Raw genomic sequence first — 18,703 nt, forward strand, 5'->3', positions numbered from 1 at the left:
TTGGGGTTTTCCCAGTACTGACCAAATGGCAAAGTAAAATACTGTCTTAGTGTAAAATGACAGGCCCGTTAGAAAAGCAGGTTTTAAGTGCTGAGGAGATTCTAAGTGATGACTGCTGGATGGCTAGGTAGGGGTGTGTACGGGGGTGGATACAGTTCACGGGGGTGGCTGGGTAGGGGGAGTGTATGAGGATGGCTAGAGCTCATGAGAATGACTAGGCGGTTCCAGACTAGAATCCATTAGACTTTGCGCGTAACTGACTGTGTGACCTTTGGCAAGTCACTTCACCTCTGTTTCATGGTCTGGAATAATAGTAGAGCATGGAGACAAATGGATGAGGAGTGCATTCTCCTTTTTTTCCTTTTCTTTTCTTTTTTGGCTGAAATCAGCAAGTGCAGAGGCACCTAAGAATTTTTTTTTATTAAAATTTAAACTAACATTTTTGAGCCTCAGAACTCTCTCTTTAGGTTTAGTTCACATTGGGGCAAATGTTCAGGTCAGTTCTGATTTTTATCCAGTTGGATAAATTTAATCCCTGGGCATAATCTTAAAGGCAGCAGTGAAAATAGCATAGGGCCAGATCCTCAGCTGGCATAAACTGGGATAGCTCCATTGATATATGATAGAGGGGTATACATGGAGATGGATTAAAGAGGGTTACACATGGAGCTGATCTCAGTAAAGCTATGCTGTTTACACCAGCGGAGGATCTGCTCCGTACTGTCTAAAGGATAGGAGCCCTTGTTTCTCTACAAATGATGGGCATGGAACATGGAGGCAAGGCTGATGAATAGAGAAACAGAACTGTTTCTAGTTGTGGGAACTCAGCAATGGTTAAAGAAAGCCAGGGACTGTTGCCTATGTGTAAAACCCTGAAGTAAAGCCTGAATTTAATAGGCATTTGTCAGGAAGGGAAGTCAGAGAAATAGCCAGCTTCATGGTTTTCATTGTATGGGCCTGAAAGGGCTTAGTTCTTTGTTAGGGACAGATGTTGTCCTCAGAGCCTTTTATTCCCTGTGTTCTGGGAAAGCCGGGAGATAGGTCATCTCATGAACATTTTGATCCAGTCAAAGGATTAAAACATTAGATAAGACGCAGCCCAGTGACGGTTCACCAGCACCACTGGCTTTTGCCAGCTCTAATAAGATGCTGCCCTTTTCCTTGCATCATTTCACCGCCCTGTCTCCAAAAGGCCATGTCTCATGTCATTTTTCCCAAAGCGCCAGAGTGATGGCAAGGGACCTTGAAGCTAGAGTCTGACAGGTAGTCGTTGTACCAAGCTGGTTAAAGAGACTCTTCAGTGTCAAAGAGCATCTTTTTCCCAACTTCTGAGAGGCAGCCCTGACCTTTATTGCTATATTATAACTGCTAGCCAGATGGTCTTTTGGGAGTTGGATTTTTTCCCTTGAATTCATTCAGGCTCAGGCACCGTCACTAATGTTGCAAGTCGTCGCAAGGCACACGTCTATTGTCCAAACAAGAAATGTTATCAATAGGGGGAAAGTGTGGGAAACTCGGAGAAATTCAAACCCACACAGCTTGGTGCTAATAATTCCTTTGTGGAGTCTGCGCGTCTGTCAATGCGCCATGAATTCACGTGATTTTTCTCTGGGCGTCACTAAAGTGCTTGGATGGCCATGTGGGTAGGAGCGTCTCAGAGATCCTTACCGCAATATGGGGCAATATGGGGGGGCAAGGTGCAGAGTTACGCCAGTCTCTGGTTTATGCCCAGGGCTGGGATTCAGAAAATCTAGGCTCTGCCACTGACTCCTCTGTGACCTTGGCCTAGTCCATAGATGCCTTTCTGCCTTGGTTTACCCTTCCATGAAATGGGGATATGGTACTGACTTTCTTTGGAGGGGTCTTGCTACGACTGTTCATGGTCTACCTGCAAGCCTCAGTGTTGAGCCCATCTTTGCAGTGCCTCCAGTGTGCCTTTCCTGCCTCTAGGGCAGATGAGGCAGGTGACGGGGCAGGTGAGACCAGCTGAATATAGGACCCAAAGGAGGATGACTGTGTGAGCAGAGTCTGTAGGGAAAGCACTTCCCTGGAGATAGAAATGCCATGAGTGGCTTCTTCCTCCTACCCAGGAGGGTTACAGCTGGCAAATTCTCTTCTCCCCCCCATAGGGGAGTCTGGCAGAGACCTCTTCTGCCTAATACACGTGCCATGCTCCCCTTGGCACTGCAGCTGGATGGGTGGTAAAAACCTTGCAGAACCTGTTCGGACTGCACTCCTGAAAGGGTGTTTGCTTATACTTTAGGCCAGCCCTGTGAAAGCATCATTGTGCAAACTCCCTTGACTGACTAATGCTCTAAGCTTCCTAGATTTTTAGAACGACAGGGTCAAATCTCAGCGGGTTCAACTCAGCACTCATCTTCCTCGGTAGATAAACTGAGTTCCATGCTCTACTCTGCATGAGGGTCTCTTGGATGAGACCTGGGGAGAAAAAATCATTCCTGTGTACCGTGCATGACTGTTAACGATCCTTTGGCACTTTCTATATGAGTAGCAGTTTAAAGTGGCATTGTTGGACAAAATTCACTCTGCTTCAGTGTGCTGATGCCCCCCACTCCAGAGATGGAGTTATTTTAGTTGTCCTGTACTGTGTATGGCATATAGATTCTGAAGTGCTTTAGGGTGAAAGATGCTATATAAGACCTGATTCTGTTGTCCTTAGGTAAAACTCCTCATTCTGGGCCAGATTCTACCACTTTTATTCATGTTGATTAGTACTTCACACCACAAATAGACTAATGGAGCCACGTAGTATAAGTGTGGCTGAATCTGGCCCTTTCAGAGAAAAAGACATGATGATCGGGCCCATTATGTATAATTAATTCTTACTATGCCATTGTCTGGATGACTCCTCCTCTCACCTTCCCAATGCAGGACGCACATACAGGCTTTTTTAATGCTGACCAAAAAAAAAAAAAAAATGAGGAAGACCTTTTGTAATGCAGCTATAAACCATTCTCCCTGTATGTTTAACCTTCAGTTTCTTATTGGATCCAGCATTCTTAGACACTCATTCTTAGGTGCTTAAGGGAAGGCAAGCAGGTTTTGATCATTGAGGAACACAAAACGCATGATCCAACCTGATCTGCATTTCCAAGGTAATTAGAGGTGAAATCAGTTTCCCCAACTGCTTAAGCGAGTGACCCTGAAATACTCATGGGCCAATGACATATTCTCCTTACAGCAAGTATCAAAAATAATTAAAAATTAAACAGTTATTATTTTTCTGCCTAGTGGAAATTCCCACAAGTCACCTCTCAGTATATTCAAGGGTGCACAAGAAGGATTTATTATTTCCTGGTATATTGACTCTGAAAGGCCTGGGGATTACAGCTGTTTTGCACATGAATAGATGGAGTGTGTTGTACAAAAGGCAGGAGCTGTAAGATAATGTGTTTGGATGTGGGAAAGCGCTGACCCTCCAGGAGAGCAGGCTGGTGCCTGATGGCAGGAATCAGTTACATCTCAAAGGAACGCATTGCCCTGGGAGCAGGGGTTTATCAAAGCAGCCGCGTTACGTATTTATTCCTCCGCACCCTCTTCCCCTCCAAAATCAGAGAGATCTATTTTCAAACCTCTTTCCATGCATTTTTAAAATGGCCTCAGTGAAAGGTCCCAGGTTGAAGTCCTTTAATGATCCATAGAAACATGGGCACCAGCAGGGCAAACTTCCCTCCCAGCCCCAAGATGGCAAAGGTGAAAGAGACATGCGTGGGTAAGAATTGGTTCTTCAAGGGTTAATGCAAGAATTGTGCCCAGCCGAGCATATTCTGTGCCTGGCACTTACCCTTCTGCATGGGCTGCCAGTGGCCCTTAGCCCTGCCCTGCTGCAGGGCTGCCAGGCAGTATCATGGTAGTGGTGGTTTAAGTGAAGTGGCAACCAAGAAGCTGAACTGACACCCCTTCCACACAGGCCACTGAACAGCCCTGGGATGATAAAGCCTTGTTGACATTACTGACCTGTGCTGGATTCGAACAGGCAACCACGCGTTAAAGACTTTATGAACCTATTGCTGCTCCCATTGACTTAAATGGGAGCAGAAATGAGCCCTGTATCCCCAAGTAAGTAATTGACAGCAGGTTTCCTTGGGCCCTGAACTTGGCCTGGTGAGAAAAAGGGAGGGAGCAGCCCTCAGATTCTGAACAGAAATGATCTGTGGAACATAGGAAGCGAGCGGATCTGGCCAGTGGTCCAGCGAGCTCAGTGTCCTCCTGGCACAGGCAGTATTTGGTACCAGATTCCTCAGAAGGGATGCAAGAAACCCCATAATGGACAATCATGGGATAACCTGCCTAGAGGGGACGTTTCTTTTTAACCCCATCAGTCAGTGGTTGTGACTGCCCTGAATCATGAGGGCTTCTGTAGCTTTTTCAATATTTCATTCTGTCTAATATAACTGTGGATGTTCGCATTATTCATGTCAGTGACTTGTCCTTTTTTAATTATGTCAGGGGAGGTGCCCTTAATATTGTAGTCCTTTTTAGGCCTGAGTAATTAGCCAATATTCAGGCCTTGCTGGGTTGGTTCCATTAGGAAAATAAATTGATGATGGAGTCAGGTTCAGACAACCCTGTTTGTTTTCAAAGTCCTGTTTCCCCAAATACAGTGGAAGCAAAAAACAGCAGGCAGTACTCGAAAATCCAGGTCTGTTACTCCAGCGAGGACTGTGTCCAAAAGCAGCTCTGTCTCACAGCTTCCTCCCAGGCCAGAGGCCCACTCACTACTGCTTTTCTTGCTTTCTGCCAGCTTTCTGCATTCACACTTACAACCAATCAGTCCCCTAAACCCTGCATTTGCAATCAGTGCCAGGGAAACCCTTCAGCCTACACAGCTTACTTTCCTTGCCATGTGAAGCATGGCCTTGGGCGGTGGCTTCCAGCTATCAAGAGACATTCAATTGTTCCTTCCATATAGCATGAAAGAAAGGTGCTTAGCATACCCATCAACTTTTAATGAGGTCTGTGATTGTCTCTAGATCAGGGATGGGCAAACTTTTTGGCCCAAGAGCCACATCGAGGTTGCGCAACTGTACAGAGGGCCGGGTAAGGAAGGCTGTGCCCCCTAAACAGCCTGGCCCCTGCCCCCTGTCCACCCCCTCCCACTTCCCAGCCCCTCAGAACCTCCAACCCATCCAACGCTCCTTGTCCCCTGACCACCCCCTTCCGGGACCCCAGCCCCAACCGCCCCCTGGGACTCCACCCCCTATCCAACCCCCCCTTCTTGCTCCCTGTCCCCTGTCTGCCACAACCCCTATCCACACCCCTGCCCCTAACCGCCCCCCCAGGACCCCACCCCCTATCCAACTCCCCCTGCTCCCCGTTCCCTGACTCCCCCCCCCCAACCCAGAACCTCCACCCCATCCAACTGCTCCCTGTCCCCTGACTGCCCCTCGGGACTCCCTGCCCCTTATCCAACCCCCCCGCTCCCTACTCCCTTATCATGCTGGAGCCAGCCACGCCACCACGCTGCCCAACAGGAGCAGCGGGCCAGAGCGCTGCCCACATGGTGCTGTGACTGCGGGGGAGGAGGGACAGCGGGGGAGGGGCTGGGGGCAAGCCTCCCCGGCGGGGAGCTTAGGGGCCGGGCAGGACGGTCCCGCGGGCCGTAGGTTGCCCACCTCTGCTCTAGATCAAAGACCCACCGATGGCAGTCATTAATTAACAATACACACACACACATTCTGGCACGGCGCACCTTACCGCAGCACACGTGTGCTGCTACAACAGTGCCGCTGTAAGCTATGCAGGGTAGCCGCTCTTTGTCGGCAGGAGAGAGCTCTCCTGCCAACCAAATAAAACCACCCCCAACGAGGGACGGTAGCTTTGTCAATGGGAGAGCATCTCCCGCCCACAAAGTGCTGTCCACACTGGCTCTTTTCATCAGTAAAACTTTTGTTAGTCAGGGATGTGGGTTTTTTCACACCGCTGACCAACAAAAGTTTTACCAACTTAAGTGCAGGGTAGACATAGTCTTCGGTTTGTGAAGGTTAATTTGGATGCTTCATTTAACTAGTTCCATATGCTTGCGTAATGGGAACATGATGATGATGATGATATGTGTGAAAATAGCAGTAGCTTTGAATCCTCACCAGGCCAACTTCATTGCTACAACAATCCTTAAAATGATCTTTTAAACCCAGCTACTTATAACTGGGTATGGGTATCTCAGGGGACAGACGGCTGTGGAGCCTTTCACCTCCTGAACTCTGCCCACACTCGGAAACTAGCCTATGGCTGATGCTGAGAAAACCCTAAGAGGTACAGAGCACATGCTGGGCACCGTGTGATGAAGTTGATGGGGCTGTTCAGGAGGTGCTCGGCATCTGTCGGAGTCTGGCCATATTTTCAGCTCCAGATTTTCAAAGATCAGGACAACCCTAAGAGGTACAGAGCACATGCTGGGTACTGTGTGATGAAGTTGATGGGGCTCTTCAGGAGGTGCTCGGCATCTGTCGGGATCTGGCCATATTTCCAGCTCCAGATTTTCAAAGATCACGAGTCAGGTGCCCAATGGTCATGAGATTGGCTTAAAAAGCACGCGAGCTATTTTGGCGGTCTTTTTATTTGTTTTTTGGTTCCTGAGTCTTTTTGGCTGCATTTGGATCACACTTTCAAGTTTTTCTCTGAAACCGTGCGGGCTAGAAACTCTCTCTCTCTCATTTACTTACTTATTTATTTTATTTACTTTTTAAGTGAGAGAGCAAGCTGAAATTCTCATATATCCCCACATAAGGGGGGATATGATAGAGATCTACAAAATCATGGGTCGCGTGGAAAACATGTATAAGGAAACGTTATTTACGCCTTCTCGTAACACAAGAACGGGGGCGGGGGGCACCCAACTAAATTAACAGGCAGCAGGTTTAAAACAAACATAAGGAAGTACTTCATACAGCGCACTGCCAGCCTGTGGAACTTGTTGCCAGGGAATATTGTGAAGGCCAAAAGTGTAACTGGGTTCAAAAAAGAATCAGATAAATTCAAGGTGGATAGGTCCAGCAGGCTATTAACCAAGATGGTCAGGGATGCAACCCCATACTCTGGGTGTCCCTAAGCCTCAGACTGCCAGATGCTGGGAGTGGGCGACAGGGAATGGGTCATTCCCTCATTGAGTGCCCTATTCACCAGGCATTGGTCACTGTCAGGAGACAGGATACTGGGCTAGATGGACATTGATCTGACCCAGTATGGCCGTTCTTATGAGAGATTATTACAGAGCAGTGGACTTAGTGTCAGGACCTCTGGGTTCTATCCCTTTACTACTTACAACTATTGAAGTCAGTGATGGAAAAGGGTGTATTAATGGTAGATAATCAAATCCATTCCCCTGAAAGAGCAGGATTTATCCCCCAGATATTCAATAGTGAATGAGTCAGATATTAAACCGCTCAACCTTAGCGGGCTTATGAGGCTGGATCAGTTAATGTTCCTACAGTTCTTTGAGCCTTGGATGGAAGGTGCTAGTTCTGTGGAGCATATTGGTATGAGGCAATGCCTCCGGAATGGGCACCCACCTCTGGGACAGGTTAGTTTGTAATCCAAACTTGTCTATTCTTTGTGTTACAGTGCGATCCCCCTGGGCCCTAACCCTCCAGTATCCCAGCCTGGATCTCAGCACGTGAGCTCTGCACTTTCTCATGCTCAGCGGCTGTCAGTCACAGTGCTGGAGCGAACAATGGAAGTGTGTCTTGTGAAACTGTCTTTTTCACCCTGCTGGGCAGGTGGGTTTTGTGGGACGCAGGAACATGTGCTCTGCTGGCAATAAAGTGAGGAGATTATGCCTGTTAAGAGCAGACGGCTGCCTTGCAGGAAGAGCTTTCAAAAGCCAGAAAACAGGCCTCTGAGCCTGCCAGAGTCCCAGCACTCTCTCTAATACATGGGAGCGTGCAGTAGTTCCCACTGAAAGAGTTTGTGCGGTCTAAGAGCTCAGCCCTGAATGGGAATGCAACGGGGTACTGTGTGCTAAGACTTCCTCACCCATCCTCCTTGCACTGCTGGGGTAAAAGACCAGGGGAGTCCAGCACAATAAACAGAGCCAGACTCTCAAAAAGAAGTGGGACAGGATGGGGTGAAGGTGGGGGCCAAGATCCTGACTTGCTTCCTTCAGCATCAATGATACGGTTGTGAGCAAGCCCTGCTCCCTGGAATAAGCTGCAGCAGTTGGTGCTGTTTTGTATCCACCCCCAAAGTCAAGCATAATGCCTCCAGGAGCTGTCACCGGGACAGTGTACCTCTGCAGGACCCCCCAATATAAAGCCACAATCCACTTCTAGCACAGTAGCTGTGTCTGGTACTGATGACTTGATGGCTCCAGAGGCTGGTAATGGGCTATGGAGCCTTTCACCTGTGAGGGCTGATCTGCACTAGTGTAAAAAAATGCGCACCCCTGAGAGATGTAGCTAAGCCAACCTAAGACTAAGTGTAGACAGAACTGGGTCCAGGGGAGAATTCTTCCATTGACTTAGTTACCACCTCCTGGATTTACTGCATCGACCAAAGAACCCTTCCCGTCGCTGTAGGAAGTCTACACTACAACGCTACAGCTGAGCCGCTGCAATGTTCCTAGCGTAGACATACCGTAAGTCACTGGTTCCAATCCCGGCCATATCCCTAGTAGCAGAAATTCATCACGGTCTGACGGCTGTTCAGTACCCTGGGTTAGTGCTCTCAGGTCAGTTCCTAGCCGAAACATATTTCATGAAACTACCCAAAGGTCTGGCATAATTGAATATAAATTGCAGTCTTTACTCACAAGAGCTTCAGGTCTAGGGATTAAACATGAGGTGTTACTGACAGATCCATGTGAGGGTATATTGGCAGAATGAATGAGATGAGTGCTTATAGAGCAAAACCCACATTCTTTTCCTAGCTAGTCCTTTGTTACTGAATACATTGTGTAGTTCAGAGAGAGGTGTCAGCGTAGCCCTAGGGGACAGGAAGTCCTGCACTGTCACCCCAGCTCTGACATTAACTCCATCTGTGGTCTTGAACTAGTCAGTCTAGCTAAAATTTTCAAAAATGGCTCCTGATTTTTGGGTGCCTAACTGATGACAGCTTGGAGCCTCATTTTCAGAAGCATCAAGTACCCAGTTAAAATGAAAATGGGTGCTTTGCATTTCTGCGAAACAGGTATGTGAAACTGAGCACCCAAAACCACTGGCTGCTTTTGTATCTTTTGGGCTGATCCTCTCTGTGTCTCTGCAAAACGCAGCGACTAAACAACCCTCACTCACAAGGGAGTTCTGAGATTTCATCAGCGACTATTTGTAAAGCACCTTGGAAATGCAAAGCACGAGGTATTATTCCCAGACGTGATCCCTCACCACATCATTAGAATCAGAAGTTCAGGCTACTGCATACAGACTCATGACAACATCCAAAAGTTTAAAAGGAAGTGAGATTGTTAAACCACCAACTGCACCCCCCTGCCCAGGCCAGATGTTAAGCCCTAAAGAACTGAAGTGGCACAAGGAATTACTTTCCCAAGTTCCCCCAGCTCTGGCTGACAGACCTTGATCAATGTTTTTCTCCACAGTAAGAGCTATGCAGATGGTCTACCCAGAACAGGGTTTCTATGAAGTACAAAGGGAAGTCAAACACCATTTCTAATTCAGCTTGTAGCATGGCACACTTTCATTATCCTCTGTCTGAATGCGGTGAATAGAGAAACAGTGTGGGAAACTCAGAGGAACTCCAAACTCACACAGTCTGAGGGCCTATAACATACTCTTGTCCTCGGTCCCACATCTGCCTGTAGCAGACACAAGGAGAAAGAATGACAGAAAGAAAAATCAGGTTATAAAACACCGCAAGGGTGGAGGTTGAGGGGAAAGCCAGTGAAGAAAAAACAGGTTACTGTAGCTGGAGAGAAATTGCTGGAAATTCAAACGGGGAGCTCTGAGTAATATATAAACCCTCCTCACTCACAAGCAGCAGCACAGGGAATGACTAGGGGGAAAGGGCAGACCCAGGGCTCGATCCAGCACCCATTCAGGCCCATAGAAACAGTCCCACTGAGTTCAGTGGAGCTGTACTGCTGGGCCAGTATTAGGTTCTCTGATCCAGGCCTGCATAGTGCTGAGTGTTTTGTCTGCCCCAGAGTATGCAGTATGGGCCCCTGGGTTTTGCAAACGACTTCCTTGGTGCAGCTCCATATGTCAACTTTTACCGGCGAGAGCAAGAGCTGAGGCTACAACAGCATTCCAGGTGTCTGATTCCTTTCATGCAGAGATCTCAAAGCCCTTTGCAAATATTAATGAACCAGGCCACTTGGCCCTCTTGGAAGTGTTATTCTCCCTGTTTGACAGTTGGAGAAACTGAGGCACAGAGGAGTGAAGTGATTTGCTTAAGGCCACACAGTCCATTAGTGACAGAGCCCAGAAGTCCAAATTGCCAGTCCATTGCTCTAACCCCTCCCAGCTCTGTCAGGACAGCTGCTGTCATCAGGGAACAATCTGAACAAATGTCACTACCCTCTACAGATCAGTGTGTTAGCAGTAGTGAATGTTGCGGTACTTGTCCACTGGCTTTGCACCATAGTCGGGGGCTCACTGCGTCCTTACCCAGTGAACTCAAATCCACAAAGTTCTCAAAACTCAGTCAAAGCTGAATCATCTTTCACGTGGAGACCATCCCTGCAAAACCACAAACTGAGCCCAGATGGCCTCACGACTGGGCCAATGTTTGAGTTGTAGCAAAACAATTGCCAGATGCAGGCTGAGTCCTGAGTTGGCAGCGGAGGCCAGAGCCTGATTTGCGCAGTTTTGCTGTGGAGGTTTTGCAGCTCTCTGATTCACAGAGCTGGAGAGGAAGGATGGCTGTGTGTGCAATGGGAGTCCTCTGGACTATTGCCACATCTGCCATGCTTCCTGCATGAACTTTAAAAAGTCACTGAGGGCCTGATGGGTTGGTTGGTTGTTTTTTCAAAGTAGATGCCCACTTGTATGTCTGCTTTACATTTGTGCTTACTGTGTGTGAAAGGCCAAATACGGATTTGCACATGCAAGCCACCTAAGTAGCACCTATTTAGCCACCTAAGTGTGCAAATCATGTGACTTGGGGACACGCGCGCACACACACACACACACACACACACACACAGAGTAAGTACACTCAAAAAAGTAGGCCCAGATCTATTATGAAAATCAGGCTTTTAGCCTATTGCTGCTCAGTTATCCTGTGAAATGGGATATTCTACCCAATTTGTTCATAAATGCTTGAAAAGGGCTCTCTGAGCTGCTTGGATAAAAAAGGCCTGATTCTGATTGCAGCTATGTTGCTGAAAATCCGGGATAATTCCCCGGAAGATGGTGGAGTCACTCTGGATTTACATTGGTGTAGCTGAGATCAGAATATGGCCCTGGAAGTGCCAAAGGATATGGATCAAATCCATAAATCCTGCTCAGGCTTTAGTCAGGCTGAAATTCCCATTGGCTTCAGTGAGGGTTTCTTCCTGGAAAGAGTTTCAGGATTTGGCCCAATGGGAGTTTTCCCCGAGTAAGGTCTCCAGGGTTCAGTGCTAACTTTGTGTATCCAAGTCCACCAAGATCTTGCCGCCTTTCCCATCCCTCAAACAGAGTTCCTTTTCTCCTAAGTACCCTACCATGGTAAGCAGCTTATTAACATAAGGCTGTGGAAGTTTGTGTACCTCCAAGTTTCCCACACCATTTCTTAACTATATTCATTCCCCACACAAAGGAAGTGTGCCTGGCTACAAACCATATTAGCAATGGTGCTTGACTTTGTATTGTGTTCAGTGGGAAACCCTACTCCCAAAAGGCCATCTGGGTAGCAGTTATCAGAAAGGAAGCAATCAGAGCAGTGATGATCTCTGAAGACTTGGGAAAGCAGCAGCTCCTTTAAAACGCCTTGAAAGCTAACATCTGGCAGAGATTCAGGAGGCAGGATATTGTTTACTCCACATTTCAAGTATGGTACCTGTATGTAGGATCTTACGGTCATCATCTGTTTTCTTTCCAATGCCGTGTGCTCTAGTCCCACAGTAGAAAGCAATCATTCTGACATTGGGACATAAATTAATTCCAAATTCATGATCCCTGGTGTAACTCCATTGATACTTGTAGCTTTACACTGGGTATGAATCTGGCTCATTGCCCTTCTTTGGGATTTCCAAATCAAACTGGAGTTACAGAAGCTCATTCTCATGTCATACCAAAGTGACGGTCTCCTCCAAAAGCTAATTCTTCACGGGTTAGTTAATTTCCCTCGTTGATTGCAAAGCCACAAAGAAAACCATGGAGTCATTTTTTTAGTTTATTTTTCCTGAAACTAGAACATTTGTTCCAGGAACTACAGTATCCTTGTTGTGTGACTCAGAGGGAGGCAGGGAAAAGCTGCTGTCAAGTCAGGGAGACTTTGCACTTATATCACTTTACAGACAATAGATGAACCCCACAAAACCAGTAAAACACACTTTACAATCATCCTTCTTTTACAACTGAGGCCCATAGCAGTTAAGTGACTCACTCAAGGCCACAGAGCTCATACCAGAGACAAGGATAGAACTTGGGATTCAAGGGCTCCCAGCCCCAACCCTGCCACAATCAAATGGCTCTTGCAAAAAAAGTCCATCAAATTTCAAACATATCAAAAAAACAAACAGAACTAGAAAGTAATTCCCCTTCGGAGCTTATTGGCAGGGTCCTTGGAGGAAATCAAGTGGGGATTGAATTCCACACCGTTAATTTCCTGCAAGTGTTGATCAATCTCCAAAAGCCTTGAGGAGCTGGTGGGGGGAAATACTATGTTCTTTTTTCCAATGCGGCAAATTCTGCTGTCCTTAATTGAGTGAAATTACCATTGACTTCAATTGAGCTATAGCAATTCAAGGTGGCAAGATTTGGCCCTATGTAATTATTTGATTACTCAGGCTACCTTCAGATGAGAAGTAAAACGTCTGTTTGCAAATTCTGTTAGTTTGAGAACATGTGTTCTATAAGCAAGGGCCAGATCCTCAGCTAGTGCAAATGAGTGTAGCTCCATTGACTTCTGTGGAATTATTTGGATTTATACCAACCGAGGGGACAAAAGTGACTCTAATTACCCCGGCACAGTCAACTAACAGCTTTGAGGATCTGGCCAGTTCTAACTGAGTCTGACCCCAAGGTTCTCTGTTCGAAAGAGCATTCTGAGTCCTGGCACAAAATCTCAGAAGTGGCCGGAAGCCCAAACTGTGATAGAAAACAGGCACATGCAGGACAGGCTCACCTGTGCACTCCCACGTCCATGCTAACAGGCTTTACCACTGAGAGCTCATTTTCTTCCACAAAAATAGAAGTCCTGAGATGGGCCAGAAAACTCACAGGGCACAGAACCCCTCCCCCGGACCCTCCCAAAAGGAGGGTAAGTGTGAAAATGCTTTGATTGTTCTGTACAACTGGTTATTACAGGGAGGGGCATCTGACACTTAAAACTGCTTTGTTAGATTAAACGTGGGGCATGCATGTGTGTGGTTGATGTTGCAGGGAGAATTTATGGCTCTTCCCGTATCTGGTTATTAGTAAGCGCATCTGCAAAGCAGGAACAATCTCAGGCAAAGCTGTTAGTTGTGTGTGCGGGCTGGGGAACTGGCAGGTTTCTCCCAGTGTGTCATTGGCTAATCAGCCCTAGAAATGAGTTTGCTGCTTGAGAGTTTCTGTTTCAGAGGCTGTCCCCAAAGGGGCACGGGAGAGCAAAAGATGGGGTTTCTAGGTGGCATTAAATGGGCTCAGAATTAATCCACATGCTTTGGAGGAAACATGTGAGAGGGTGTCAGAAAACTTTCCCACAACTTGACATAAAAGACTCAGAGCTCAACAGCTGCTGTTCTGTACAAAAGAAGTGAGCCTATTCAAAGGCAGTACAATGGGGGAAGGAAAAGCAGATCCTGGAAGAGGTCTCTTAAGCCTTACCTGGTTTTAAGAATAACTGAATTAGAGAGAGATGGCTAAGTGTGTGCGTGTGTCTTCACTTTCATATACATAACGCACAGTTTTATACCACATTCCATGGCAGGATCCCCAAACTTTTAACAAATATAAACTGAGCCTTATAAGACTAGTGAGAGAAGGGAATATTATAATCCCCTTGTCACAGATGGGAACACTGAAGCACAGAGAAGTGAAGTGACTTGATTAAGTTCACACAGTGAATCCGGAAGAAATTTGAGAACAGAACCCTGTACTTCAGCAGCCTGGCTCCATGCTTTAACTCTACCCTTGAAATGTAACTAATTGGAATGGAAGACATGCACTGTTCTTATCAGGCTGACTCTATGCAATTCTAAACATACAGATGGTGCAGAAATCAATCTGCTTCCGTTTGATACTCAGCTTATCTTTGTGTGAGGTAATGTAATGCTCAGAAAAGTGAGCAAGGACTCCTTGCTATTCAAGCAGGCAGAGTGTAGTCAGGTGTAGTGCAATTTATTATTATTTATTATTATATTGTATTTTATTTTATTTATTGGAAACATGCAGCTCTAAGGATACATCTTAATATCCTAAACAGCAGCATCTCTTGCTAGTGTATCTCTAGAGCAGAGACTGCTAGTAAGATAAATTCTAGTATGGATTGTAGCCTAGAGAAGGAGAATGGAATCAGGACTCCTGACTTCTATTTCCACTTGTGTTTCTGACTTGCTGCATGACTTTGCTCTGTGCCTCAGTTTCCCCATTGGTAAAATGGGGATAATCACACTAAAACCTAAATTAATGTTCATTATATGTTTTGAGATTCTTGGATGAAGGTAATGCATAAATGCAGAAGTATTACATATATTCAGCACCCACTAAGATTTCCCCCTTTTACCTCTGGATTTTCTCTCGTATTTAAGAACAGATAAATAAAGTATTATTGTGACTATTTTTCCCATATGGAGAAGTTGAGATGATCAGAAGTGAAGTGCCTAAGATCACTCAGGACATCTGAGAACAGAACTCAAATCTCCTTCCTCCCAGTCCTCTGCTTAACCACAAGACTGTCCAAATAACAACACTCTGTATAGCTGTGTGTACCCACAATGAAGTGCATTGCTTATCCTGAATCAGACCATGGAGTACACACTCTGTTTTGAGTCAGGCAACACTTGCATTGATGTCAACTGAGGAGGAACTTCAGAATCTGGCTCATTGTTATTAAAACAAACCCACAGAAAACAACAACCCTGGTTTTAAATTAGCAAAATAAAGTCTATAGTTTATTTTCAGCAGCTAGTGAACCCAGCGATCTTCAAGCAAGTGTGCTGCTTGCCTTCATCGGTGTGTCTGTGTGTGTGTGCACGCCCGAAGTGTGTGCCTGGGTGTGTATGTTTTCAAAAAAGATACAATCCCATCTTTTCCTCTGCACAGATTAGCTTTTTTCCCGCCATCAGCAACTGGCTCCCGCATTCACCATTGTATGTGAACTGAATATTGTGTGTGCCCGGAAAGCTATTGATCTGCAGCATCAGTCAGCAGCCTTTTCTCACTGAGGGCCAGCTCTTTCCCAGCTTCTAACATGTAATTTGGATCCCAATCTTTCACGTACCACACACTCCCCACCTGCTCATCTGGGAGAAGGTCATTATCCCCCAGCTATTCACTGGCGATGGAGCATGCAAGAATAGATGCTTCTTCTATTGTCCTGCTTATCTCTGATTGGCTCTGGAGTGTGGGAAACTCAACCAAGTCAGAGACCCACAGATTCTCAACAAGGTTGTGCAGTATAAATATAGGGCAGAGTCCGCTTCCAGCAGCAAACTTCCACAGGACTTCAGCACGACTGAGATCTGCCTCCTTAGCTCAGGACAGATGGCCCCCAGCACTGTTTTCATGGAGCACAACAACCTGCTGACACCAAAAGAGAAAAACAAAGTAAGTACCGGCACAGGCTGCTTTGCTGACTGCTTCAGTGAAAGAGATGGGACTAGATCCTCAGCTGGTACAAATAAGCGTAGCTCTATTTCTGTGCTAATTTACACCAGCTGAGGATCTGGCCCAAAGTAACTACATGCATTCAAACTATGCCCCAAACAGTCCAGAGATGTGGCAGAGTTAGGATGTTTTCTAAGCAAATCTTTTGTCCTGCTTTTTGCAGCTCAGGAAGCCAGTGGTGGAGAAAATGCGCCGGGACCGGATTAACAGCAGCATTGAGCAGCTGAAACTCCTGCTGGAGAAGGAGTTCCAGAGACACCAACCCAACTCCAAGCTGGAGAAAGCTGACATCCTGGAGATGACTGTTAGCTACCTGAAACAGCAGAGCCAGCTGCAGATAAAGAGTGAGTATCAGACTTGGCTTCACTCCTGGCTGTGTGCAAAGCAGTGATGTGCTGTATGAAGCTCCAGAGAGTGACATGAAGAATGAGTCTAAATCATGATCTCTTTTCTCCTCCCCTATCTCTTTCCTTCTGTAGCTGCAGGATCCATCCATAAAAACTCTCAGTTCGACTTCAAGGAAGGCTACTCCAGGTGCCTGCAGGAGGCTTTTCATTTCCTGTCTCTCCATAAAACCCAAACAGAAACACAGAGCAAGCTCTTGAGTCATTTCCAGAAGAGCCAGTTGGCTGCTCCAGAGATCATCTGCTCCCCTTCCACCCAGAACACCCCAAAGCAAGCATCCCTGAAGAACGTCAATGCTCTCTGGAGACCCTGGTAGACTGCAGGAGGAGGGGGGCAGGAAACACTTGCTCTATGGACCTTTGTCTTTTATATTCCAGAGGATGGGTGTGACTGCATCTGATAGTCACACCCTGATCCTCTCTATGTAGGGAATATTATTTCCCATTTTATTTATGTGTGGAAAGAATGGGATACTTTTGATTCTTCAGTTTCATGTGGGATCCTCTGGAAAAGATTCAGGTATTCTGTTGAGTGGTATTTAAGCTGTGCAGACACTGGTGATAGCAATGTACACCAGGGCACCCAGTTTAGGGGTGCGTGTCTTCATAATGAAGGAGGTTTTTGTAGGTGGCTAAATGTTATCAGTGTTACAGTTGTGTTAAGATTGTAACAGATAGCGGTCTCTGTAGGAGAGAATGCTCTAATTTTGCTTGTAAAAGCTTTCCGCTTTGCTCCCGCTTTCCTAGCAACCTTTGCTCACTCTTAATTTAGGACGAATTTATTGTTTATTAATGTTGGTGGACGGTTTTACAAGTTCTGTTGCCCTCTGTTTGCTTGCAGCGCTTGTATGGCAGCAAAGAGAGATTCCTAGCTTCTGTTCACCCATCACACTTTAGGGCTAGCAAGAGGTCACTAGATAAAACTATGTGGAATATTTCTACCATTTTGCTGCTTTTTCTGTTTAGGAAAATAATATTTTAATGCTTTATATTAAAGAAAAAAGAAGGTAGATGCAAGGTTTGGTGGTTCAATGTTATACATTTTGGCTGTCAGGCTAGCTCTTTCCAGTATGTTCATTATTATAATGATTGTTCTCTGTACTGAGCGGTTTCATTCATTGTGGATGGTGAGTTTCTCCCATGTTCGGGAATGGCCCTGGTGGGCTCTGTGCATACCATGTATGCATCTGTATCACATGATTGTAGAGAGAAATAAAAATGCATTTGTGTGCAACTGCTGGCTAGGTTTCCTTCTTGTCAGCTATGTGCAGCTGCATGGGCCATTGAAACGCTCTTTGCTAATTTAACACCACCACAGTGATTGCAAGAGGAGACTTTTCAAACCAAAGGAGTTTGTGTTCCTGCCTATCCTAGGCACTGACAGGGCCCCCATCAGTGAGATAGCGGAGCACCTCACCGCCTGTAACACATTGATCTGCACAACACCCCTGGGAGGTGGGGCAATGCTATGATCCCCATTTGTCTCCAAGTCCCTTATTTTACTCACTGTCTTGCCCAAGGTCACACAGGAAGTCTGTGGCAGAGCAGAGAATTCAACCCCCCATTCTCAAGCCCCAGGTTTGATCCTTAACTAGTGTCCCGTCCTTCCTAGACCACGCACAGTTTCTACAGGGATGAAAGCAAAGGTTAGACACCTCTGGCCCACTCAGCCTCCCTTTAGCTGTTTTGCCACCACACCACTGCTCCAGGGAGCACAGGCATCCGCACTGGCAAGCGACTCCTGCCATTCTAGGCTCTCTTAAAATCCAGGGATCTGATTCTGATCAATTAGGGCTGTGGATTTACACTGGCATAAAACTGATGTAAAAGAGTACAATAGAGGGAAGCTCCTGGGCTCTCCTCCCTCCTGTTTTACGCTGTTGAATGACTAAAGGAGGTACATTGGGCAGGAAAGCATGGTTCCAGGGACACACCTGTTCATTTTCTCCATTGCCCACTATGCTACCTACCTGATGTTCTGCAGTAAATCCAGAGTGACACCTCCCAGCCAGGGTAACATCAATGCCATGCAGCACCAAGCCCTCTCCTGGCCAGAACCTGTGCCAGGTCACCTTGGATTACCCAGTGCTGCTGAGGCCCTTGCTTTAAATGAATGGTTCCAGTTCAGTGACGTGCCAGAAGCCAGAGGCCTTTGAAAAGGGCCCCAAGCCTGTGTCACAACAAAGATCCCATGTACTGGCTAAAATGGAAAACCTAAACCACCTACATTTTAAAAAATACTAGAAAGGCCCAGAAGAGGGGCAGTGCTTATTTAGGGGAGGGATAGCTCAGTGGTTTGAGCATTAGCCTGCTAAACCCAGGGTTGTGAGCTCAATCCTTGAGGGGGCCGTTTAGGGATCTCCAGCAAAA

General features: G+C 46.5%; 1 protein-coding gene across 1 annotated transcript; it reads left to right on the forward strand.

Annotated features, from left to right (window-relative positions):
• The first annotated feature begins 11,469 nt into the window (after nt 1-11,469).
• Nucleotides 11,470-17,538, forward strand: LOC140900084 (transcription factor HES-5-like). Its single transcript, XM_073316678.1, has 3 exons — nt 11,470-15,869; nt 16,093-16,273; nt 16,409-17,538. Exons 1-3 carry the CDS (start codon nt 15,807-15,809, stop codon nt 16,648-16,650), a joined length of 486 nt encoding a protein of 161 aa, XP_073172779.1. The 5' UTR covers nt 11,470-15,806; the 3' UTR covers nt 16,651-17,538.
• Nucleotides 17,539-18,703: the final 1,165 nt, after the last annotated feature.

Source organism: Lepidochelys kempii, chromosome 18 (genome assembly GCF_965140265.1).
Source record: "Lepidochelys kempii isolate rLepKem1 chromosome 18, rLepKem1.hap2, whole genome shotgun sequence".
NCBI lineage: Eukaryota > Metazoa > Chordata > Testudines > Cheloniidae > Lepidochelys > Lepidochelys kempii.